Below are 23,067 nucleotides of genomic sequence, written 5' to 3'. Positions count from 1 at the left end.
GTGTGCGGTGTGGGGAGAGTGGGGAGTGCGGCCCTCTCGCTCCCCTGAATGCTTCCATGCAGTTTTTGCTCTCCACTCTTGCTGCTGAGGCTGTCTGTGTTCTCGTTAAGATGAACACACTAGACGTTTGGGCACTGGAGTCGATGTTGTAAGTTTCCTATACAATTCATCTGTGCAGGTGGATAACGTACGTGAATTGATGAATTCAAATCTGTCTTTCATGGGGCTTATTAGTCAAAAGCCTTCTTTAAAAATAGGAAGATCAAGGAGCGCTTTAGCGGGAGAGCTGTCGAAGTCGAGGCTCCCGTGGAGACCCCGGGGGCGTCTGAAACCAGCGCCTGCCCCTCTCTGACTATCAGCTTGTGGCACCGGCATCTCGGAAGGGACGGAGAGGTGGGGGAAGCCCCTGATGAGGCCTTCTTGCCCCTCCTGTCCATCGGCTCTGCCACCTGCCATGCTCAAGGCTGTTTCTGGGACGCTCTGCTCGACTCCGTGAATTTTCGGTTCCAACGTTTTCAGTAACGATCCTTAGGGAAGGAAGAAGGGTAGGACGTATTGCTGATGATCCCGTGATGAACCCATCCCGCCCCAAATAAGCAAGTGATGTCTACTGATGCATGGTTCTGGGCCCCAAGCCGATATCCCACAACTGGGTTTTGGAGAGGTCCATCTGTCCAATGTTACGGGCGCTTCCCCTGCCCAGGGCGTGCTCGGCCATCTCTGCGTACTGAGTGGAAACAACAATGTGCCACTCAGGCCCCGGCCCCGAAGGATCTACACTGCAACTGGGGGCACTTAGGGCCAAAGCCTTGATGACTTCCCCCACCGAAACCTAGCTAGCCCAGAGCCTGGCTCATGGTCTGTGCTGCATATGTGTGGGTTCCACAGGGACAACGAAATCTCTGGTCTTCTCTGTAATTGCATCAAATTACATCTTCGAGGTGGGTTTCTCTTGTCGTGGCATTGGTTTTCCCTGTCCCAGAGGGAAACTGCCAACTTACCGTGATATGAAATCTGGGCAGAGGCCTGAAGCCATTTCAGAGTAAGAGCAACTGCAGAGGTGCCCGCTGCAACCCAGGCTGGGTGGCCAGGCCGTAAATGACAGCTGCCGAAGCGGCGAAGCAGATGAATGGTTTCGTGCGGATGGGATGTGGGTCCCACATCAGACCTTCCCACCACGCCCCTGTAAATAACTGGCGGCACTGTCAGCAGCCCAAGGGGGTGCAGCAGTCACATGTGCATCCAGACAGAAGGGACGCTGGGGGCTGGGGACCTGCATTTCACCAGCACGGGCCGGGGTTTGTGCCAACCCGTGGCTGGCCAGCCCGCGTGCATCTGCAGCCCTGCACCACTGTCAGCCACGACCCAACAGCCACAATATGAAGAGACTGTGCTTTTGAGAATTCGGGTCTCCACACTGCTGTGAGTGTGGTACAGGAGCCACATTTGCTTCTGGATTTAGAGCACCCGCTTCTTTGCCCAAGTCCTTTCCTAGGCCAGTGGGTGACCAGGAGTCAGAGAGGAAGTTCGCCTTGCTTTCAGCCTCGGCACAACTGACCAGGGACTGGGTCATTCTTTGGTATGCAAGGCTTTTCCTGTGTATCGTAAGATTTTTAGCAGCATCCTTGGCCTCTACCCACTCTATGTCAGTAGCCCCCTCCCGGTTGGGACAACTATGAATGTCTTTGGTCTTTGCAAATGTCCTCTGGGGGTCAAAATCACCAGGGGTTGAGAGCCAGTGGAGTCGGGGAGAGAATTTGGTGAAGAGACATTTGCCTTATACCCATAGTCTCTGGGTTCTGTCCCACGAGCCATTTACCATTGTCTTGAATTATTGTCTAAAAACAGCAGCAGTCCCTGGCACGGAGGTTTCCAGAGGAGTGGCAGTTCGAAGGGTGGAGTGGAAAGCCCCCGCCCGAGGGCCACAGTGAGGGTGGGGTGCTTGAAAGGGAGGGACGGATGTCCCTTTCCACCTGCCTTCCCTCGCTTCGTCTCCCTTCCCATCCGTTCATGACAGCATGCCCCAGAATCACCCGGGAGGCTTGCTAAAATGCAGATTCCAAGCCCTACTCCCCCGAGATTCTGATACAGGATCCAGAGGATCTGAGAGAGGTCCCGGGATCTGGGAGTTACAGCTTAGAGACGGGGCGAGGCCAGGTCTTGCAGGCCCAGGGCATAGACTGTGACTTGGCTCTGAGGGAAGTCAGGTGGGCCAGGGAGGATTGTAGTCAAGGAAGGTCAGCATGAGATTTAAGACTTCACGGATCACCCTGGCCACTGTCTCGAGTAGACTCTGGGGGGTAGAGTTCTACTTATCATCACTGTTGAAATCATGGCATGGTTTCTGCTCCTTTGGAATTTACCGTGATTGTGGAGATAGAACATGTCCAGGTGTAACTAACAAGGAAGTGTCTGCTAAATGATACGAATAATTCAGATCAGAGAAGTGCATTGGAGGTCAGCAGGAGGAAGACATCCCTTCTGAGAGTCAGATTTCATGCCCAAATTGGGCCTTATGCTGGAGGGACGGGTTTTTTGTTTTTTGTTTTTGTTTTTTGTTTTTTTAGCTTTATGGGTATATAATTGGCTTTCAGTAAACCATACACATCTAAAGTGTACAATTTGATACATTTAGCCATATGTATACACCCACAAGACCACTGCCACCATAGTGGACATCTCCATCACCCCCACAAGTTTTCTTGTGGTTTAAGAGGCAGGCTGGGAATTATCATCAGGGCAGGGACTCAAGCAAAGGCACAGAGGCAGGGAAATGCAGGGTCTTCTCTGGACAGAAAGATGCCCACCCTGACTATGCAGGAGGGTCACATGGAGACCCCTGAGACAGGTGTCTGACAGGACGGCTTGAAGCAGATTACACAGGGTCGGAAACACTGGGTCACAAGGGTTAGGTCACAAGGGGACGAGCAGAAGTATTTGAGTGTGTTGTAGGGTATGGCAGAAAAAGAGTTTGTTAAAATTTTGTCTTTTAAGCACAACACCAAGTGCAAATTGTAGGTACTTTATCTTTTTGTACTGAGTCCAAAAAAACATAGCCAAGTACATTTCTGCAGCATCTCATGCATACAAAGTCCATTAAAGGAAAAAGAAGCATCAGGCAATTTCATAATTAGATAATTAACAGACTCCTTAACAGCGTTAAACTAATCCAACTACTTAGAGATTGAAAAAAAAATCTAGTGCCACCTGATGGTACATTATAGCCCACACATAAGAAATACATCTAACCTAGATAGACTTTAATAGTTCAAAGGTAGAATTCTAGTGTGCCACATTAGAATCTTAATTGGGGCTTCATATCTGTGACGTCTCCTGCGCTTTGTCTGTCTGTCGGGTTGAACGAGAACCTTTCAGTTCAGGCAACATCTTGATAGGTATTCAGCGAGCATCTACTCCCTGGTCGGAAGGTCTTGATCTGTTTGTGAACAGATCCTCTTTCCCAGGGCCTGGGGGTAGCCTGGAGGGCAAGATTTTCAGGTTTGAGGGTAGTTAAACTAAGGTAAAGCCATCTTCCTCTTTCTTCACCTTCTGGGCAGAGGTGGAGACAACTGGCCAGTCGTGGTTCTTGTATTCTCGGTTCCGTGGAAATGGAGACTTAGATTGTTGCACCTTGGAGCACAGAGCAGTAGGCTGGGGGCCCCGTGCTCTGTGCTCCACGGACCCATTCTTACTTTGGTTTCTTTTAAGAGCATCTTGACTTACCCGAATATGAAAGATGTTAACTGAAGACCTTATGTCCTCTTCTTTATCATGTCCTCACCTCTTAATTCCGGAGGGGTTTGCTAAATCCTCCTGGTTGAAAGGAAGGCCTGAGATCATGGCCACTGCATTGCCATCATCATCATCATCCACAGGACTAAATTCATAAACACAACGTGTGGTATTCGACACTGAAGAGTGTTACGCTCACACTAATTACTACCTTCAGGGTGCCTGGGAGGCTCAGTGGGTGAAGCATCTGCCTTGGGCACCAGTCATGATCTCGGGGTCCTGGGATCGAGCCCCATGTTGGGCTCCCTGCTCAGCGGGGAGCCTGCTTCTCCCTCTCCCACTCCCCCGCTTGTGTTCCCTCTCTCTCTCTGACAAATAAATAAATACAAATCTAAAAAAAAATAATAACTACCTTCACTTAGCATTTCCCAAGGACCAGGACTGTGTGCCCCACATTACACATATGACCTAAACTAATCCTTGCTCAATAAAACAGGGACAATTCTCAATTCCCATTTTTACATTGGGGAGACTGAAGATTGGGGAGGTTTTCTAATAGTTCCGAAGCGGTAAAGCAGGGGCCTGAAACTTGCACACGTGTAACGGAATGTTTCCATGAGAATCGACAGACCCCAGCCGTGCCACTGAGTTTGAAAAGACGAGACATGGGATTAAAAAATGTCCGTGATCCTAATGAGGGACACCGCACCGATTCTTTCAAGAAATCCATGAACTGTTCTTCATCGTATTAAGTTCTAATTAAAAAGCTCTTTTCTTTTGAAGCAGAAGGGTCTTATCAGCGGCAGCACTTTCACGCCCAGTGCTGCAAGCAGCTGTGTTAATTGCACCCCGCTGCTGGGCAGCCTCCGGTGGGCACCACCGCTGCTCCCGCCGAAGCTGCCCCCACATCTCCCTGCCCTGATGCAGAGCCAGATTGCTTCGGTGGGGCCCATGCACTACATCCCAGGTTAATTTGGTTTCTTATGTAGAACAAATGTGGTCTGACACTTAACATTTCTTCCTGCGGCCGTCCTTTTTTTTTTTTTTTTTTTTTTTGGTCTCTCTGAGCTCATTACCTAGCATGCCTTTACGTTCATTCTTGCTCACACGCAGAGGACCTGTGTCTGCGTGTGATCATCATTACTGAGCAGAGCGCCGGTGGCTCACAAAGCAGCAAGGAAGGAAGATGACAAGCCTTGTGTTCAGATGGGCCTCGTGGGCCAGAGGGAGGTTTCACGTTAATGAAGCCAGGGTGCTGGCCATAGGTGATTTCGGGGCTACTTGCTGTCCCTGCTGTGGTGGTTGTTTTGGCTTTCAGGCCTCACCTGGAAGGAGCTTGAATGATATCGGTCCCTGTGTGCTCTTTCACACCCCTCTGCCTTCCTCCCTCTCGCAAGCACCTTACTTTGCAGAACGAGCCTTGCGTCCTTGTGCCAAACACAGGCAACCACTTGGACCCTCTTCAGCTTGCACGGTGTTAGTGAGAACAGCAACCCCTGCAGAGGGGGTCACTCTCCACCACCTAGGGCAGTGAGATGTCATCACTTGTCATGGTCTGATGTTCCCTGGCTTCCCTCCAGGGTAGTCCGATGCCCGGTTTGGAGGACTGGGGACTCTGAACAACAGGAGTAGAGAACTGATGTTTAGCTGCTGATCACTTGCTCTGGGCAGATTCAACAAGATGACTGGATGAGTAGAGTCTCACTTGGGAAGGACTGTTGGTCGTCAGGACCGGATGCATCCCCTTGATGTATGGAAAGTAAGGTGTGCAGATCAGGGGGGCTGGTGAGCACAGGGGACCATATCACCCTAAGAAGTTACATCCAGTAGTTGGCATTTTGGGTGCATCCTTAGATTTCAGATATTTAAATTCTCCCTTCTGCCCATGGCTAATTAAGATGTGGTCAGAATATCTTGCTCTTTCTCCTTCTGAAATTACCGGGGCAGAAAAGAAAAATAACCACTTCTTTGAGGGGCATTTGAGTCCAAATATTTGAATATTGAGCTAGGAATGAGAGTGTTTGTGTTCTTGGTTCAGATGCACCTGAGGTCTGCTATCTGTTGGTTTGCAAACTTTCCATTTTGCTGTTTCCATTCAAAAAAGAGAATCATTAACATGGGCACCTGCCTTTGGGGATAGAACCACTGTGAAGAACGCAGATTCTTGAGAAAGAAAAAACACTGATGAGGAACGTGTTGGGAGGTGGGGAGGGGCGGGAATGCTAACCCTAGCTGGAAAGATTCTAAGGAGTGCGAAGGTGAATTCCAGTGGTCTTCTGGGAAGCTGCCTGCGTTCTCAGAGTCCTACCCGCCATCCCAGGCCTCATGGGACAACATTTATGGAGGAAGAAAGTTTTAGGAACTAAGTGGAAAGAAACCGCCTTTGAGGAGAACAGCTTAAATCTTGATGAGCTTGTCATTAGAGGCCTCTAGAATAATAAATCAGAAGCAAACACCAACAGAAATGTGTATGACACATGCGGGACGCTGACTCCAGCTGTTGCCTCCCTTGCAGACCCAGAGGCTTTGGAGGAATGCGGTCAAAGTACACTTTTGGCTAAAATTACATGGAAAAAACCAATACCCCTGTCCTCGAAAGTGGCATTAGCATTTATGGCTGAGCAGAGGATGAAATGGGACAGAAAGCAGTGAGGACCATTAGCACACGGTCTGCCTGGGGAGTAATTCCTGTGTCCTTGCTCCCCCTCCATGATCTGCGCTCTCGTGAGCAGCCCCGCCTCACGCTCTGAAAGCCGGCCCCCCACTTTTGGACAATAGCATGCCACCTGCTCGCTGGGGGTCCAGCCCTGCTGTACCAGGGGTGTCCTGCCAATCTGGAATACTCCTTTATGTAGGTTTCCCTTGCTTTCCTGCCGGTCAGCTGGCCTGATGGTAAAAAAAAAAAAAAAAAAAAAGCCTTTGCATATAAACATTACTTTTCTGGCAACTTAGGAAAAAGCGTAGGAGACTGGGTATTGAGGCAAGAGAATGGAGAACGTATTCTAATAGTTGAAGGAAGAGTCAGGTCAAAGGAGGACATCCGGGTTATGGTTGACCCACATTAGTCTTTCTAGCCAGGTGGAATAGGTTGGAAAACTCTAGTGACATTAGATTTGGAAGAATTTGTTTCATGATAATTGTAAAATAGGCAACTGGCTCACTTAGACAAAATAAACGACCGGTGGGCCCAGACCAACTTTGTTACTTGGCTGTTTTTGTCTTGCTTTAGTTATTTTCATTCACTTATTTATTTCACAAATATTCGTCCAGCCCTTATTAGGCAGTAGGCACTGTGCTAGACACAGGGAGAATTAAAGATGGAAAGAAAGACTATTTTCTCTCAAGGAGCTGACGGTCTAGTAGAGAGAGAGTTCTACAAATAGAACCCACAGAAGTAAGATCGCTTCTCGGGTACAAGTATAGGAAAGCAAGTGAGTGAAAATTAGGACTTTGAAGATAGAGACTCAGCTTGTGCCGGATTCCCGCTGTTCCCATGTGATTGTTTCCTGAGGTCACAGGATGGACCAGGATCTGCATTTTAGTAAAGTTGGTTTGGGGGTGAAGCAGATTCAAGGTCAAGGCTAGAATCGGGGAGATTCTCACAGTGATGTGAAAAGTGCTGACAGCCTTATCATGGCAGCGGGCATGTGGTGGAGGGGCAGGCAAGAGCTTTTAGAAGGTACCATCTACCTTTGGCCACTAGACTGGCAGGCAAAGGAGGAGACGAGGGAGGTTCTAGATTTCTAGCCTGGGCACCAGAATGGATAAGGGTACTATTTCTACCTTGATAGTGACTGTTAGAAGACAAATAGGTTTAGGGGAAAATAAAATTAATTTTGAATTGTCACTTTGAAGAGTATTTATCTGGGTGATATTTTCCAAGGAGGGGCATGAGATATAAGGCTCAGAGTTTGGGAGAAAGGCCAGGAAGAGAGGGACAGGAAGAGAGAATTCTCAGTCACTGGGGTATAGATGGCTCTGGAAGCCATGGGCATGGATCCCATTGCCTGGGGAAGAGAGATTTTGTTGTAATTTCTTAGATCAGTCTGCCAGAATACCGGGGGTCAACCTAAAGAGAGTCACTAGTCTAAGAGATGCTTAGGGGACGTGGCAGGATGTCCCTTTTCCCAAAATGCCCCTAGAAAAGTAGAAGTGCTTTATATAAAGGTGTTGGAAAACCATCTTATGGAATTTTCTATGTTCCTTTCCAGCAGTCACTGATGGGGGGCGGATGGGGTGTCTGAACATGACCTTCACTTTTCCCTAATCCTCCTTCTAAGGAACGTTACCAGGTTCCTCAGTGTTTTCTTGAATTCTTCATCATGGCAGATGTGGAGGACAAATAATTTTGTTATTTCTGAGAGATGACAATGTTTTGGGCACAGAACCCTTAACCTTAAAATTTAGGTTGAAAATATGGCCCCAAAACCAGTAGCCCATTTTTGTACGTGAGTGAAAATCAGGACATTGAAGATAGAGACTCAGCTTGTGCCAGATTCCCGCTGTTCCCATGTGATTGTTTCCTGAGGTCACAGGATGGACCAGGACTGGACCCTAGGAATGTCTTTGAAGCCCGTGAGTGAGGCAGGAAGCCAGACTGGGGGCTTAATTCCTTCCTTCCCTGGGTCCAGGTTTCTTTTGGTGCTAACTGACCTGGAGGACACTCCTCCCCTCTCCCCTGGGCCATGCAGGCCTTTGTGTGTCTGTGACAGAAAAGGTTGGCGCTTGTGAGCCTTCCCTATCGAGGACTCCCCTCCCCTGAAGCAGCATCCTCTTTATTCCAACGCTTACAGAAAGCGGTGTCGGTTGACCGACCCTCTTTGGAGTTTTGAGTTCCACTAAAATATGTATAATGTATGGACAAACATGTGCAAAGGGTTTTCGTTTCCACAAGCTCCATCTCTTGACCTACCAAGGCCTTCTGAGGATAAGAACGCCCAGAGGGTTTTGGAGCCAGGGTTGTCTAATTTAGGGAACACCTCTGATATCAGCCAGCAGTTGCATACTCCTTCAAGAATCAATCTCAGCTTTCCTCTGAATGAGACCCCAGTGGCTCTTTGCTACTTCCTGGCATCTGTGGCCGCGTCCATCGCTCTGCTAGTGGGCCCCGCTGCAGGGCTCATGGATGATTTTGTTGACGCCTTGGGAACCAGGAGGGGAGCGCAGAGGTCCGCGTGTCCTCCCAGTGGGTGTTGATTGGTTCTGGACTGGAGGTGGCATCCAGGAACCAAGAAGGTTCCCTGGACTGTGGACTCACGGGAGACAGGAATTGTTTTCATGCAGCCTTAGGCCCTCAGCCCGGTGCGGGGCCTGGCCAACATACATTATTTATTAAATGTTAGAAGTTGAGCAGCAAACGGCAATAGGCTGGGTAAAGAAGGCGCTACTTCAAGGGAGGGCAGTAAAAACAAAGAAAAGGAGTCCTTAGAAGCGGGCTCATGCCTTTTCTGTCCATGGATGTGGCCCTTTTCCCGAGCTGCAGATGTCAAGTTAAATCCAGATTCTTCAAGGATCTAAAATGAACTGTGATGTGTGGATGGGACTAGTCTCGTATCTGCCTCCTTGCTGTGACACTTCTTCCTGATGCTTGACTTAATACAAATACTCTAAATCAGCAATTAATTCAAGGTGTCGTGAAACCAAATAGTTTGGTGCCTTGAAAGCGTAAGCCATGGGTTGTGGATTGCTCTTGAAGGCCAGTCTCTGATTTCTTACACTATCTCCAATTATGTAGTAGAACCTGGGAATAAGTAATTGGCCTTTGAAACAACTAAAGGCTAAAATATGGTATGGTCATTAAAAATCACATTTTCAAATGACATTTATCAAAAAGGGAAAATTCTCATTATGTAATGTTAGAAAGCAAGAGACATGGGGACGCCTGGGTGGCTCAGTTGGGTGAGCATCTGCCTTCAGCTCAGGTCATGATCTCGGAGTGCTGGGATAGAACCCTAATATTGGGCTCCCTTCTCAGTGGGGAGTCTGCTTCTCCTTCTCCCTCTGCATGCTTGTGCACGCTCTCTCTCTCTCTCAAATAAGTAAATAAAATCTTAAAAAGAAAAAGCAAGAAACTCTAACTTGGCATATGGAGTCTCAAATAAATTTCTTTTGAGTAAATGAACACTTCCTAGATGGACGAGGTGAAAACTTTATATGTCCGTGCAAAAAAATATGAGTCCAGGGAGGAATATGACTCTTCGGCCCTGAAAACCATGAACTAGTGGTCGAGAAATCTGGGCGTCATCCAAGCTTTTAACCCTTTTGGAGCTCAGTTTCCTTATCTGAAAACAGAAGTGAAGGTCTGCTCGAATGTGGTCCCTGAGGGGCCCTGTTTGCCCATTTGGGTGCCACCTGCTCTGAGTTGTGATGTGACTCTGTGCAAATCAGCAGTCAGAGAGAAGGTTGCCACGAGGCAAGTCTCATATGGTTCGAATCACTTTGTCAACCAGACTTGATCAACCTTGACCTCCTATTATTTCCTGTCATTTATACCACAGTCTTGAGTTTCTGCCTTGTGAGCCACTCCTTGTTGCTGCTGTATAAAGAGACCTCGTGATTTATTAATCAGTTAATCAGTGCATGCTGAGGAGCTCTTCAGGGTAGTTAAACAGGGAAAACAAAATGCTGCAGCCCACACTCAAGATGGGCCCTCATTACAAACAGCGCTCCCACTGCCAATCTTCCTGCCCACCCTGGCTGCCCCACACAGCTCATCAGACTCCATTCAGTCCTGAGGAGCTTCCATCCCATAAAAGCTGACAGTAGGTTTCAGAAGGGCAGGTTTTCTTCTAATGTCCTAGAGGAAAGCAAGCCTAGAGATGAGCTTCGTCCATTATTTGCAAAAAAATATTGGATCTCAGAAGTTTGATCAGGCCCCCCCGAGGTGGCGTATGGCTCTATCCATATAATATACAGAACTACTCTCTTGTCCCAATTTCTCCACAATCAGAGTCACGGAGCTGGAAGGACCTTACCACAGGAGAGGCCATGGCCTCATGTGACAGATGAGGGTCTCAGTGAGGCTAAGTAGCTTATCCAAGGTCACACATCTAATTAGTAGCAAAGCTGGAACTAGAATCGAATATTCTGGTAACCAGTTAATACTCCTAGCACTTGTTTCTCTGTGAAGTCCCGTTGTCCTGTAAAAATCACATAAAGTAAAGGAAAGAAATCGTCCTCCTTCAGCTCAGTTTCTGATTGCTTTGAGATAAGGGTTTCTGAGCTAAAGAATTTTGAATATTCGTTGTAGATGAAGTTTGTGGGGAACAGTATCTTGGACTGCTTGCCAAGGAGACATTTTTCTTTGAATCGGTCAGGATATCAGGCACGTGTATCCAGCTTGCCGTGAGCAAATGTTAATCAGTGAATCTTCAGACCTTGCTAGGCTGCTGGAGCAGGCTGGGTCTCTGGTCCAGAATCCTTTCCGTTTGGTTTTCTTCTGGTGGCACTTAGCACACAGTACTGATGAGGCCAAGACTTTCTTAGAACGGAATCTCCACCAATTACCAATGTTCCAAGGGCCACAGGGAACCAGGGGACCACATGCCTCAGTCCAGAATGACTGCACTCCCCCCTTCTTAGGGAACACCTTGGGGAGAGCCAGGCATGGCTGTAATTCCTTAGCGGACACAAGGAAAAGAATCTGGAATGTTCTTATTTGACTATCCTGGCTTAGACATCTTTTTTTTTTTTTAAGTTGTTCCTTAATGTCTGCACCGTCATAATCTTACATTCGTCACCTGTGTTTGTCCACCAGAGGCTGTCCTGCCAGTCTGGCTGCTCATCTCTGTTGGATGTCTATCAGACAGTTCAACTCTGGCTTCATCTAGGGCTTAACTCTAGTGTGAATCGCACTTACCAGCCTTGAGTGATAGGTTCTCCTGTTTTTTTTTGCTTGTGTGTCTAGGACCCTGCTTTCTCGGCTGTGATTCATGACAAGCTCCAGGTCCCCAACACCATCCGGAAAGCATGGAATGACAAGGACAACCGCTGTGACGTTTGTACCACACACCTGAACCAGCTGAAGCAGGAGGCCATCCAGATGGTGCTGACCTTGGAACAGGCAGCTGACAGCGAGCACTATGAAGGCTCCCCTGGCTCGCCCCCACCGCTCTCCAACATGCCCACCCTGGTGGGGCCCCGGCCCGGGGGTGGGCTCCAGCAGCCCAGAGAGTGGGCCTTCGTGCCTGCTCCCTGGGCCTCCTCCAACTACACGGCTTTCATCAGCAACAAGCATAGCAGCAAACCCAACAGCCTTGGGGTCAGCAATGGGGCCGAGAAAAAAAGTGGGTCCCCAACCCACCAGGCCAAGGTCAGCCTCCAGATGGCCACCAGTCCCAGCAATGGGAACATCCTCAACTCAGTGGCCATCCAGGCTCACCAGTACCTGGATGGCACCTGGTCCCTGTCGAGAACCAATGGGGTCACCCTGTATCCATACCAGGTAAGTGGCCTCTGAACAAGTTAGAGTAAGTTTGGTTGGAGTCAAAACAGAGATGTGGGCAGCACTCCCTGCCTTTGCTCTTTTCCTTCTGGGAACTCCCCAACTCAGAGCCTAATGCCTCCACGTGGCCCCACTGGGTGTTGCTAAATAAAGAGAAAATGTCTGAGGGACCAGTGATCTCTCTAGCACTCTGCTTCCACTGTCTGGACCTTCTGGAAGAGGTGTAGACTCCCTTCCTAACCTCTTCTGCCTTGATGGACCATAACACTTTTTTGTTTGCAACTCACTTTAAACACAGTTGGGATAAGGTTTACCGAAAGTGTTTTCCCATTTTCTTATATTCTCTTTGCAGTTATTGAAATGAGCACATACTCCCAAGTTTCCCTAAAGAAATAAGAGAACAGGTCCTAAATCTGTCAAGGAATCTAAAACAAAATTGTCTTAATTTCTCTTGGGTGAGTTTTCTGTTGGATAACAGTTGGGTTTACCATATGCATTTGTGTCCCCTGCATCAGGCATGTGGGAAGCAGCAGAAAGCATTGACAGTCACTGTGGAATGGAGAGGTGGCCATGGTCATAGAGTGTGTTAGTCAGGGAGGCTAGCTGGTGTGACAGATGATCTCAGGGTACTTCTTACTCATGGTCCTGTCGTACTGGGTGTTTGGTGCATGGCCTTCCACTGGTCTCCATGTCACCATTTTCCAGAAGCCTCAGAGTCTGCCACCAGATCTTGCACAAGTGGCCAAGAAATGAGGGAAAAATGAGATTGTGGAGAATCTCACAGAGGGACATGGGGGGCAGGAGGGGGGCTCCTGGAAAGGGCATAGGTAACTTCCATCCACATTCCAGTGGCAAAAGTCCAGGTGTTTGGCCTCCCTTCCTGCAGGGGAGGCTGGGAAAGTCAGTCTGTCCATGTGTCCAGGAGAGAAAAGAAGCAAGTTGAGCAAACACAGCATCATTTTTGTTACGTGGGGCAAAGATGCAGGGAAACATAAAATGAGTTAAATGTGGCTGATCAAAATCCTGGTGACTTTATTCTAGAGTGTAGATGGCTTCTCTTGATATCTTGAAGGAATGTGGGGAGCCTGGATCATTATCTTAAGAAGTTAGCATTCTTGGACTGCCCAACTTCATTTATTGGGTGGGTGCTTTGGAGTTTATGAAATATAGCGTGTGAGTCATTTTATGTAACCTCACGGTGGGCCTGTGAGCAGGCAGGACAGATGTTGGATCTTTCCTTTGTGGACGGGGAAATCGAAGGACCTGCAGCCCCACAGTTGCTAACAGAGCCAGCACCGACTCGCCCCTGATTGGGGGAGCAGGTTTCCCTCCCTCAGCTGCTCCCAACTTTACCACTGTATCCCAGAGCAGTGTCCTATCAACATCTTTCCTGGATCTGGCTCCTTTTCAGGCATGGCATACAAAGAAAACCACTCCTATCCTGACTTCCAGGGGCCTACCTGCCACTTTACTTTTAGCTGGAATGTTCTGGGTCATGGCATGAATCTGATGATGAGCTAGTGGCACCCTGATGGGGCTTCCTAGGGGGCCTGAATACACTTGCCCCCTCCCATTGCTGAATCACATACATTTTCTGTTTGAGATTTTAAATATATTATTTTGAAAACTACAAAAAGTAATAGGGTTACTGTAAAATAACATGCAGAATATACAAAAAAGCATAAGTATGATTTTAAAAGTCAACCTCACCCAGAAATAGACTCTGTAACACTTGGGCGCATGTTCTCCCAGTATTTTATAGGAACACAATTTATAAAATTGTGATGATGTTTAATTCTGTCATCGGCTTTTCGCTTAATATACTGGGTGCATTTTCCCGTGCCATTATATGGTTTTCTAAAATATGACCCTTAATGGTAGCATAATAAGCCATTATATAAATATGATCCATTATCTGAGTATGGCCTGATTTATGTAACCAAGTGCCAATTACTAGAGTTTAGGTTTTCGCTACTATAAATAAAATGCTCCGGCTCACATTCTTCTCCCCAGGTCATATTTTCGACACATCCCAGGTTGTGCTAGCCACGTGCTCATGTTACACAGACAACTCATGTTTCATTTCCCTGGGCCCCAAAGCACTTCTAACATATATCAGGTGCTAGCTGGAAGACTCAGCTGCCATCCAGCACTAATGAGCAGGGGCAGAAGGACTTGGAGCTGGTGCTCTCATATAAAATGGTCAAAGTGTTAGGAAAGTTTGTATGTGTTGGGGGGTGGGGTGGGGGCCAGTGAAGATGCTGCTTGTAAGCAAGTTTGAGGATTATTGGTGCATTTCTCTTATTTGTGCTATGATTCTTTCTGCTCCTCCTCTTCTTCCACCGTTGATGAGAAAGAATCTCCGGTACAATAACACATGTTTATTAAGCTCTAATCAAGTGCGGGACATCTGCTGGGTGTTGGTGGGGCTCCTGCCGTGGGTCGTGTGGTCCTCAGGGGACGAAGCAGGTGAACCGCTCAATATCAGCCAGGGAGGTGAACGCAGAGGTGGTGAGAGCTGCCCAGCTTGCTCTGAGAGCACTCAGAAGGGCTCGCACTCCAGCCTGTGGGCAAGGGCATGTTGGTATGGTCTAAGGATGATTCATGCAAGCCACCAACTTGAGATTTTTCTGGGTAAATTTGATGGCTCCTCTCCAACTCCAGAGCAGACTAATTCATGCCTTTCCCCCAGACTGATAAAGGGATCAGAGGGTATCTGTCTGGGATAAAGAGATTTGGTGCCTGGCTGCGAATCAGCGTCCCCGTGTCGTGAGTGTGTCATCCCAATGCCTGGGGCTGGGTGATCTGGGTCTGGCCAGACTGAATGTCTCCCGTTATGGACATCTCCCTGCAGTAAATATTCTGCAGCTCACAGTCTAGCCAGTTCAGCAGAGATGGTTGATTGCACTGAAAGCTGACCTCACTTTTCCTGCCCATCCACACTCCCACTTCCCTCCCTACAGAGCAGAGAGCCCTCTGGCCTGGTGCCAGAGCAGTTCCCTGGGCAGAGAAGCATCTAGGCTTTGTTGCTGCTGAGAGTTCTGCTCCACACCCACGGGCCCAGGGCCTGCGGAAGCGAAGGAGAGGAGGACACTGCCCTTTGCCGTTTCAGTGCAGGGAGGGTGACAGACACAAGGACAGGCTTTCCAACACTGACAGGGGGAGTCCTTCACATGGGTCAGATAGAGGTCCCTCAAATTCCTCAAGCTCCCTGTTACCCACAGTCTTCAAGAAGCAACCTTCAATTGTCTTTCCTGGAAAGGCTTTCTTCGATGAGCTTGTAGACAGTTAACACAGTCTGTATACATTATGTGGGAAGCAGAAAATGCTCTAGAACTTTCCATGGATCACATGGGTTTTGACTTTGAAAACATGTGACTTCCTTGTAGTCAACCGTGGATTAATTTCATCTTTTTGAACAGCAGCTGCTTTTGCCTGATTTCTGTTCATTATAGTAAATAATTTCAGGAGAGACTGTACCCACATAATGCTCAGAAACAATAGAACGTTCATATTCCAATCCAGAATCACAGAATCCACTAGAATGGTTGCTGTCTTTTGCATCAGGGTGGGAGACTCGGAGACCTTCTCACCAAGGGCTCAAGTCTGTGGCTCCAGCGCTCGTTGAACTTCAGCTTAGTAGCTTAACATCTTAATTTATTTCCTCACCCATGGAACCCCCCCACCTTGTAAGTTTGTTGGACAACAGAGTTAAGAAAAATATGAAAATATTTTATGAACATTAAGGCAGGGATACCAGTATTCGTGATCTATTTGAATCCTCTCATTTGCCAGAAGAGAAGCCCGAGGATGAGAGATATGAAATTCTTCTTTGTTCAGAGTTTCCTGAATCTTAGTTTGATCCCTCTGGCTAGATTACAGACTCATTGAGAACACGGATGCTTTTTATTCTTATGTCTGCCACAGCGACTAGCACGTGCAGAAATTGCTGCTCCTTCGAGAAAATGTCGATCTCGGGGGGGACACTAACAGTGTTTCTCATGACTGGCCCTAGGTTCAGGAAAAAAGTCCAGGCTAGAAGACCTATCCAGACCCCAAGATTTTTGGTGGAAACCAACTGGTTAATTGGTGCCAAGTGAATCTTTAACCTGAAATACCTTAACGATACTCAATAAATTCTTGGATGCCGTGCAAAGAATCCAGGGGGCATTTGATGTCACACTCAATGTAGGTGCATTCGAAGGGACAGAAGAACTTTATTTCATGGCACTTCGGTAAAGAGGATGTGTCAAGAAAATTTAAGATGATGTTAGATTAATACATGAGTAATATATCCATAATGGATCATTAACATGACGAAGTATTTGACATATGTTCATATGTTCCTTGAGTCAAAGGAAAATGTCTTTGGTAAAAATCATCCTGCTTTCTCAAAAACCATCCATTGGAATCAGTGTCAGACAATGGTAGACTGAACTCTGGCTGAAGTCGGTGTGGGATTACCTCTATTTTATCTCTAGAATTGATCGTGCCTCATAAGCACAGGCGTTACTGGAGTCTATATTTTAGGTCACTGGCAAGAGGAATGCAGTAGTGACACCAGCCTAAAAGGAGTCAAGGTCTGCTGAGCTGTAAGACCTCTGCGGTACCTCTGCTCGCTCTTCAGAGGCCAGAAGCCTTGGGAGGACATGGGGCTGGCCCCCCTTTTTTTCTTTTTTAAGATTTTATTTAATAGAGAGTACAAAGGAAGGAAAGAGGCAGAGGGAGAAACAGGCTCCCTGCTGATCAGGGAGCCCGGCCTTGGGACTCGATCCCAGAACCCTGATATCATGGGCTGAGCCGAAAGCAGATGCTTAACTGATGGAGCCACCCAGGAGCCCCGGTGCTGGCCCTTTTTATGGAGGACTTCCCAATGCCCCTGCAAGAGGAAAGCAAGATTCTCCTCGCTACTACCCCAGGTCTCAGAGGCTTTTCTTCTGATGTGTTCATGGAAACCAGGAGCACAAGTTCTCGTGTAGCTGAGCCTGCGGGAGGAGGCGGACCTGTGCTCCTTCCTGCCGAGTCTCTTTGCAGGCAGGATCCGGGGATGGGTGTTTGTAGCCAGCCGGGAGCAGAGGATTCTCATTCATGTTCTTTACTCGCCCGTTTGTCCCCTGAAATATGCACAGTGCCCTGCTCGGGCCAGCCCTGGTGTCCGCTGGCTGCCTATTTCCGGTTCCTTCTGCCCAGCGAGGGCAATAGCATGAGATGTCGCCATTTGACAAATTCTGACATCAAAACAGTTTTTAAAAAACATGATAGGTTTTTGTTTCCACCTATTTATAGATGGTCAGGGGAGTACTATTTATCTTTATGCTTTCTGACAAATGGAACACAGTAAAGGAAGCAGTGTGTCTATTCCGTCATGGACAGAGCGTTTCTGAAGGATATGAGCTCAGGGTGAAAATCTAAGAAGGTCATCCTATCTTATGGATATGGGCGGGACTGTAGTCTGAAGCGAACACCTAAACTTCAACAGGAAATTTCAAAAAACACTCCCTTACTTGGTGAGATAGGCTGAATATGCCCAACCCCACCCCCGCCCCCCAGATGTTTACATCCTAATACCTGGAAAAGGAAGCCTGTGGATATATTTCCTTATATAGTAGGAGGGGTTTGGCAGTTATGATTCCATTGAGGATTTGGGGGGAGATCACCCCGGATTATCTGGATGGGTCCAGTGTTATGGCAAAGGTCCTTGTAAGAAGGAGGCAGGACAATCAGAGCCAGAGGTGATTTAGGGACAGAAGAGAGAGCTTTAACAAACCACCAATGCCTGAGCCACACCCCAGACCAAGTGAATCAGAAGATCTGGGGATGGGACCCAGGCCTGGGTTTGAGCTGCCAGGGTCAAGAACCACAGCTTTAAAGAACAGTTTATGGGCAGTGAGAACAATGAAGGTGGGCAAATGACAGACAGATGATGGTTAGATTATAGACTAGATAGTGTATCAGTTTCCTAAAGCTGCCATAAGAAACTACCACAAACGAGGCGGCTTCAAACAACGGAAACCGTATTCTGTCATAGCTTGGGAGGCTAAAAGTCCCAGATCAAGGTGGAGTCATTTTCCCTCCAAAGACTCTAGGGAGGAACACTTCCTTGTCTCTTCCAGTGTCCTGGTGGCCGCAGGAGTCCCTTGGCTTGTGGCTGCTTCGCTCTGGTTCCTGACTTCCCCAGATTCTCCTCTGGGGACTCTCTGTGTCCTCTCCTTTTATTATAAGGACACCGGTCATTGGATTAAGCGACCACCCTAACCCAGTACAACTTCATTGCAATCCTTAACTAATTACGTCCACAAAAACCAAATTCCAAATAAAGGCACAGATCATGAGTTCTTAGTGAAATTGGGGGGCCACTATGCAGCCTACTACAGAGAGGTAACAGATGGATAGAAAGATGGATGAACGGGGGAGGCAGGGCTGGGAGGTGTGGGCTGCCATGTCCCTTTCAAGCTGAGTCACTGTGGAAAAAGGAGCAGGTGCACATGTTTACAGGGGTCAGCAGTGAAGGAGCCTTGTGCATGTCCTTCATTTGGAGAGATATTAAGCTGGGGGGGGGGAGATACAAAGGGTAAAGCCAAGAGAGGCAGGGGCACCTGAGTGGCTTGGTCGGTTGAGTCTGATTCTTGGTTTCAGCTCAGGTCGTGATCTCAGGGTCCTGGAATTGAGCCCCACATCAGGCTCCACGTTCAGCATGGAGTCTGCTGGAGATTCCCTCTCTCCTTCTCCCTCTGCCATTCCCCCTGCTCACTCTAAATAAATAAGCAAATAAATAAAATCTTTAACAAAAGAACAGCAAAGGAGGCAGCGAGGTGTCGTACCCACAGACACCCTGACGCTGATGGAGGGAACACCTCAAAAGCCAGAGAGAAAACTATACACAGAGACAAGGTTGAGTGACCAACTTACAGACATGGGCTTGTTGTGGAATAACCGCTTCTTCTGGGCTTATGAAATATGTTCAGAGTCTGTTTGCACCGTCCCAACCACAGGTGCAGCTGTGAACAGCACTTCCGGGTCCACCACCCGGGGGGGAGGTCAGCTTCAGTTGAGGACCTCCTCTGACCTCTGTGGGAGGGTTTCCAGGCTTTTTCTACTGACCGAACTGGTGGTTTGGGTTAAATTGTGGTGGGATGGTCTGTCTGTCTGTCTGTCTGTCTGTATTTATTTATTTATTTCACAGAGAGAGACACCGCAAGAGAGGGAACACAAGCAGGGGGAGCAGGAGAGGGAAAAGCAGGCTTCCCGCTGAGCAGGGAGCCTGATGCGGGGCTCGATCCCAGGACCCTGGGATCATGACCTGAGCCGAAGTCAGACCCTTAACGACTGAGCCACCCAGGCGCCCCGGTCTGTATCTATTTTTTCCTTTAGAAATATTTCTAGGCCCCAGAAGGAGACTAGAGATAGTGGGTAAGGTCTGTGCCCCTGAAGACAGTATTTCTTAGTTACGCCTCCCTTTCCTGGGTCGGGGGTGAGAGGTGGCAGTCATGGGGACGATTGTCTCCCGAGCCTGGGGACCACCTTTCCTCTCCCTCCAGCTCTCCCAGGCTGGGCTGGGGGGGAGGGCGGAGCTGAGGATCATGGTCAGAGAGAAGATTCTCTGGAACTGGATTTTCACAGTTATCTTTTGTTTTAAATAGCTTCCCACATCCTCCCTCGTTGGAACCAGCCTCCCCAGTCTGGTTTCCTCAGGCGACATATTTACTTTCTTTACGGAGTTGAGGAAGAGAACTAGAACACCCACCAGCCACAGTGAACTGGTCAAAGGGGTAACGTCAGCCACCACCTTTTTTTTCCCTTTTTAATGACAAAGTAAACAGTTTTTGGGAAAGTCTGATGCTGATACTTATCAACGATTTTATCCAAGTCTCAAACAATGAGGCACTCGATGTTGGGTCACGCTAGATTTGCTGCTCATGCACCAGAAATAAAAGCCCAGCGTCCTTGCCGACTGTGTGGGGTGACCTCTATCTAGTGGGCTTCCTGGCTGTCATGTGTCCGGGGTTTCTTCTCTGCAAAGCTCACAGTTGCAGAGCTGTGAGGGGTACAATACGAGATGATGGGCTGTGTTTGACACATGGTGGGCCCTCAGTTCAGCAACTGGAAGCCAGAGAGCCAGCTTCCTCCAGCCAGCTCAGGTTCAAGACTCGAGACTGAATGGAACCAGGGTCTGCTCTTCCACCATAAGAACCAGTGATAGTTGAGGAAACAAGACCCAGACCTACAGTGAATACCAAACACGTGAAATAAATGGTACTCACCGACTCAGACAACACCAGCCACCTCTGCCAAACCCCAGCTTTCCATATCACCACAGCTGATGTGAGAAGGTCGGATTCTAAGCAGAATGATCTCTTCCCACCAGGAGGGAACAAATTGGTAAAATATTGAAAGGCTTGTGGACCAATTTTCTTTGTATCTGAAGACCTTTATAAGGAAAGAGGGGAGGCCATATATACACTTGTTTCATTTAAAATTCTACAGGATAGTAGAGAGGTAACATTTAGAATAATCCGAAAAGAGTAAATCCTCATTATTTTGGAGTTAATTTGAAATATTGAGTAATTCAGGCCTAGATCATAGTTCTTACTGGACAAACACTTTGAAATAGAGTACTCAGGTCTTTCATTCTTGTTTGTTTGGTTTTTTTTTTTTTTTAAGATTTTATTTATTTGAGAGAGAGAGAGCGCACACGCGAGAGCATGAGCGGGGGAGAGGCAGAGGGAGAGGAAGAAGCAGTCTCCCTGCTAAGCAGGGAGCCCAGTGTGAGGCTCGATCCCAGGACCCCGAGATCATGACCTGGGCCAAAGGCAGACGCTTAACCGACTGAGCCACACAGGCGCCCTCATTCTTGTTATTTATATACCTGTGGTAACATACAATCGTTAATACAGGTGCTTTCTTATTATTTACTTATATCTTTATTTATAAAATAAGAGTCTTGTACAATTATTATATAATTTGGAATCTCCAATAAATTGGAAAATTGAAGTCTCCTTACCTACCCCACCCCAGGCACACACCAAATTGCTTTCAAACTGAGATTTGACTGTGCTGGCCGTCTTTAGCGTGACAAATAAGCGTGCCTCGATCTTAAAGAGGTATTTGTGGGGATTAGTTAATGAGTCACATATTTCATGTGCCTAAGTCATTCCCAGGGAGTAATTTGGGTGTTTAGGACACATATTAGTCACCATTTTTAGGACTCTGGAGATCATTTAGTACATGACTGCTGCACCAGTGGCCTCAAAGGGTTAATATGTCCCTTCAGCAGCTTATCTGAGGCCTGGGATGACCCTGGGGAGAAAAAAGGTGCCATTTGAGAAGCAAACGCACATCTGCTTTCAAGGCTGTGGCCAGTTTTGTAATTACATGGCCAATCTGAACCAATCTGGTGGTGACGGTTTTCACCATCTTAGCAAGGCTGGCTGCCCCTGGTTCCCATGGATTAGGCTGGGAGGATGGAGCCCATGAGTCTGTTCATGACATGCTCCCTTTTTGTGAAAGCACACAGACCCACAGACCAATGAAAGCAGGATGGGCAGGCCGCCCCCAGGAATTGCAGATGACAGACCGAGGCCCAGAAATGTCAAGTGACCTGCCCAAGGTCACGCAGCTAGGAAATGCCAGAGCTGGGATTCAAACGCCCATTTCCTGTACACATGTCCCTGCCCCTCATCGCCCTGCTGAGGGCAGGGGCCAGTTCCTCCGATTGCTCAAATACGCAGCCGTCCCGGGGAGGGACACCCATGACACACCCGATGAACCCTGTTTTCGGGCAATTCTGGGTCGCCAGAACTTCCAAGTTGGGTCTCATGTCGGATTGCTCTGCACGGTGGTGCAGATAAATGCCCCGTGTCACATCTCACTGGGAGGTGGGGAGGTGGTGGGGACAAAGCTTGAGACAAAGATGGGCCAAAAAAAAAAAAAAAAAAACCCCACCCCAAAACCCCAAACAAAAAAGGCTGTATAAGCAATGCCGTCATCTAGTGAGACCTCCTTTGGCTTACCTAAGAGGTAGACTGGACTGAACTTAGAATCTCATTGTAAGTTAATTCCCTAAGATTAATAAAAGGAAACAGGCCCATTTCCTTGTCAATAATGTGGCCCTTAATTTCACAGAGTAACGTATGTTCAAAGTCAGTGTCCATTGGTCCACAAGCCTTTCAAAAGTGAAAATGGAACTCTCGTTTTGAGCCCGTGGAGAGAGCACCCCGGTCTGTGAGTGAACCGGGCCTCACCTGCCTATTAGCTGAGTAACATTCTGACCACACAAAATGTCGATATCCACTTCTGGAGTGTCCGTCTGCTCAGATTGCTTTGAGGGTTAGGTTTATTCATCCTAAAATTTTGTTTTGATTCTAAGCACTGGATTTAAATGAAATTTTACACACACACACACACACACACACACACACACAGAGTTGCAAAATGGGATTACATACTGAGAAGTTCTACAAAACCCAGCACGCATGGACTACTTGTGGAGCATGGTTCTCTGCCACCCACAGTCACACGGCACATGGAAAGGTGACATTTGCACGACAGAACAACGCACACCCAGTGCTGACACGTGGTGAATCCCGAGGCGGAGGCATCCCTTACATCTGAGGGTGGTATAGCTCAGTTTTGATAGTCTTCTTGTGATGAGTATCTTTTTTTTTTAAGATTTTATTTATTTGAGGGAGAGATGGAGATAGCGACAGACAATGAGAGAGAGTACGAGCAGGGGGAGAGGCAGAGGGAGAAGCAAACTCCCCGCGGAGCAGGAAGCCCGATGTGGGGTTTGATCCAGGACCCTGGGATCATGACCTGAGCCAAAGACAGACACTTAACCAGCTGAGCCACCCAGGGGTCCCTCTTTTTTATTTTAGATTGTGCAATCACCTCTA

At 47.9% G+C, this 23,067-nt stretch overlaps 1 protein-coding gene across 1 annotated transcript in view; it reads left to right on the top strand.

Moving 5' to 3' along the window:
- The window catches only part of KIF26B (kinesin family member 26B), a 444,580-nt gene that overhangs the window by 152,633 nt on the left and 268,880 nt on the right, over positions 1-23,067 (top strand). Inside the window, exon 3 of the mRNA XM_073899899.1 lies at positions 11,639-12,175. Within this exon, the coding sequence (XP_073756000.1) occupies positions 11,639-12,175 (537 nt within the window). The remainder of the gene's footprint in view (positions 1-11,638; positions 12,176-23,067) is intronic.

The sequence above is a fragment of the Callorhinus ursinus genome, unplaced genomic scaffold, assembly GCF_003265705.2.
Source record: "Callorhinus ursinus isolate GAN/ISIS: 27379988/994484 unplaced genomic scaffold, GSC_fseal_2.0 scaffold13, whole genome shotgun sequence".
Taxonomy (NCBI): domain Eukaryota; kingdom Metazoa; phylum Chordata; class Mammalia; order Carnivora; family Otariidae; genus Callorhinus; species Callorhinus ursinus.
Note: the sequence above shows the minus strand (reverse complement) of the source record. Positions and strands in the feature narration are given on the sequence as shown.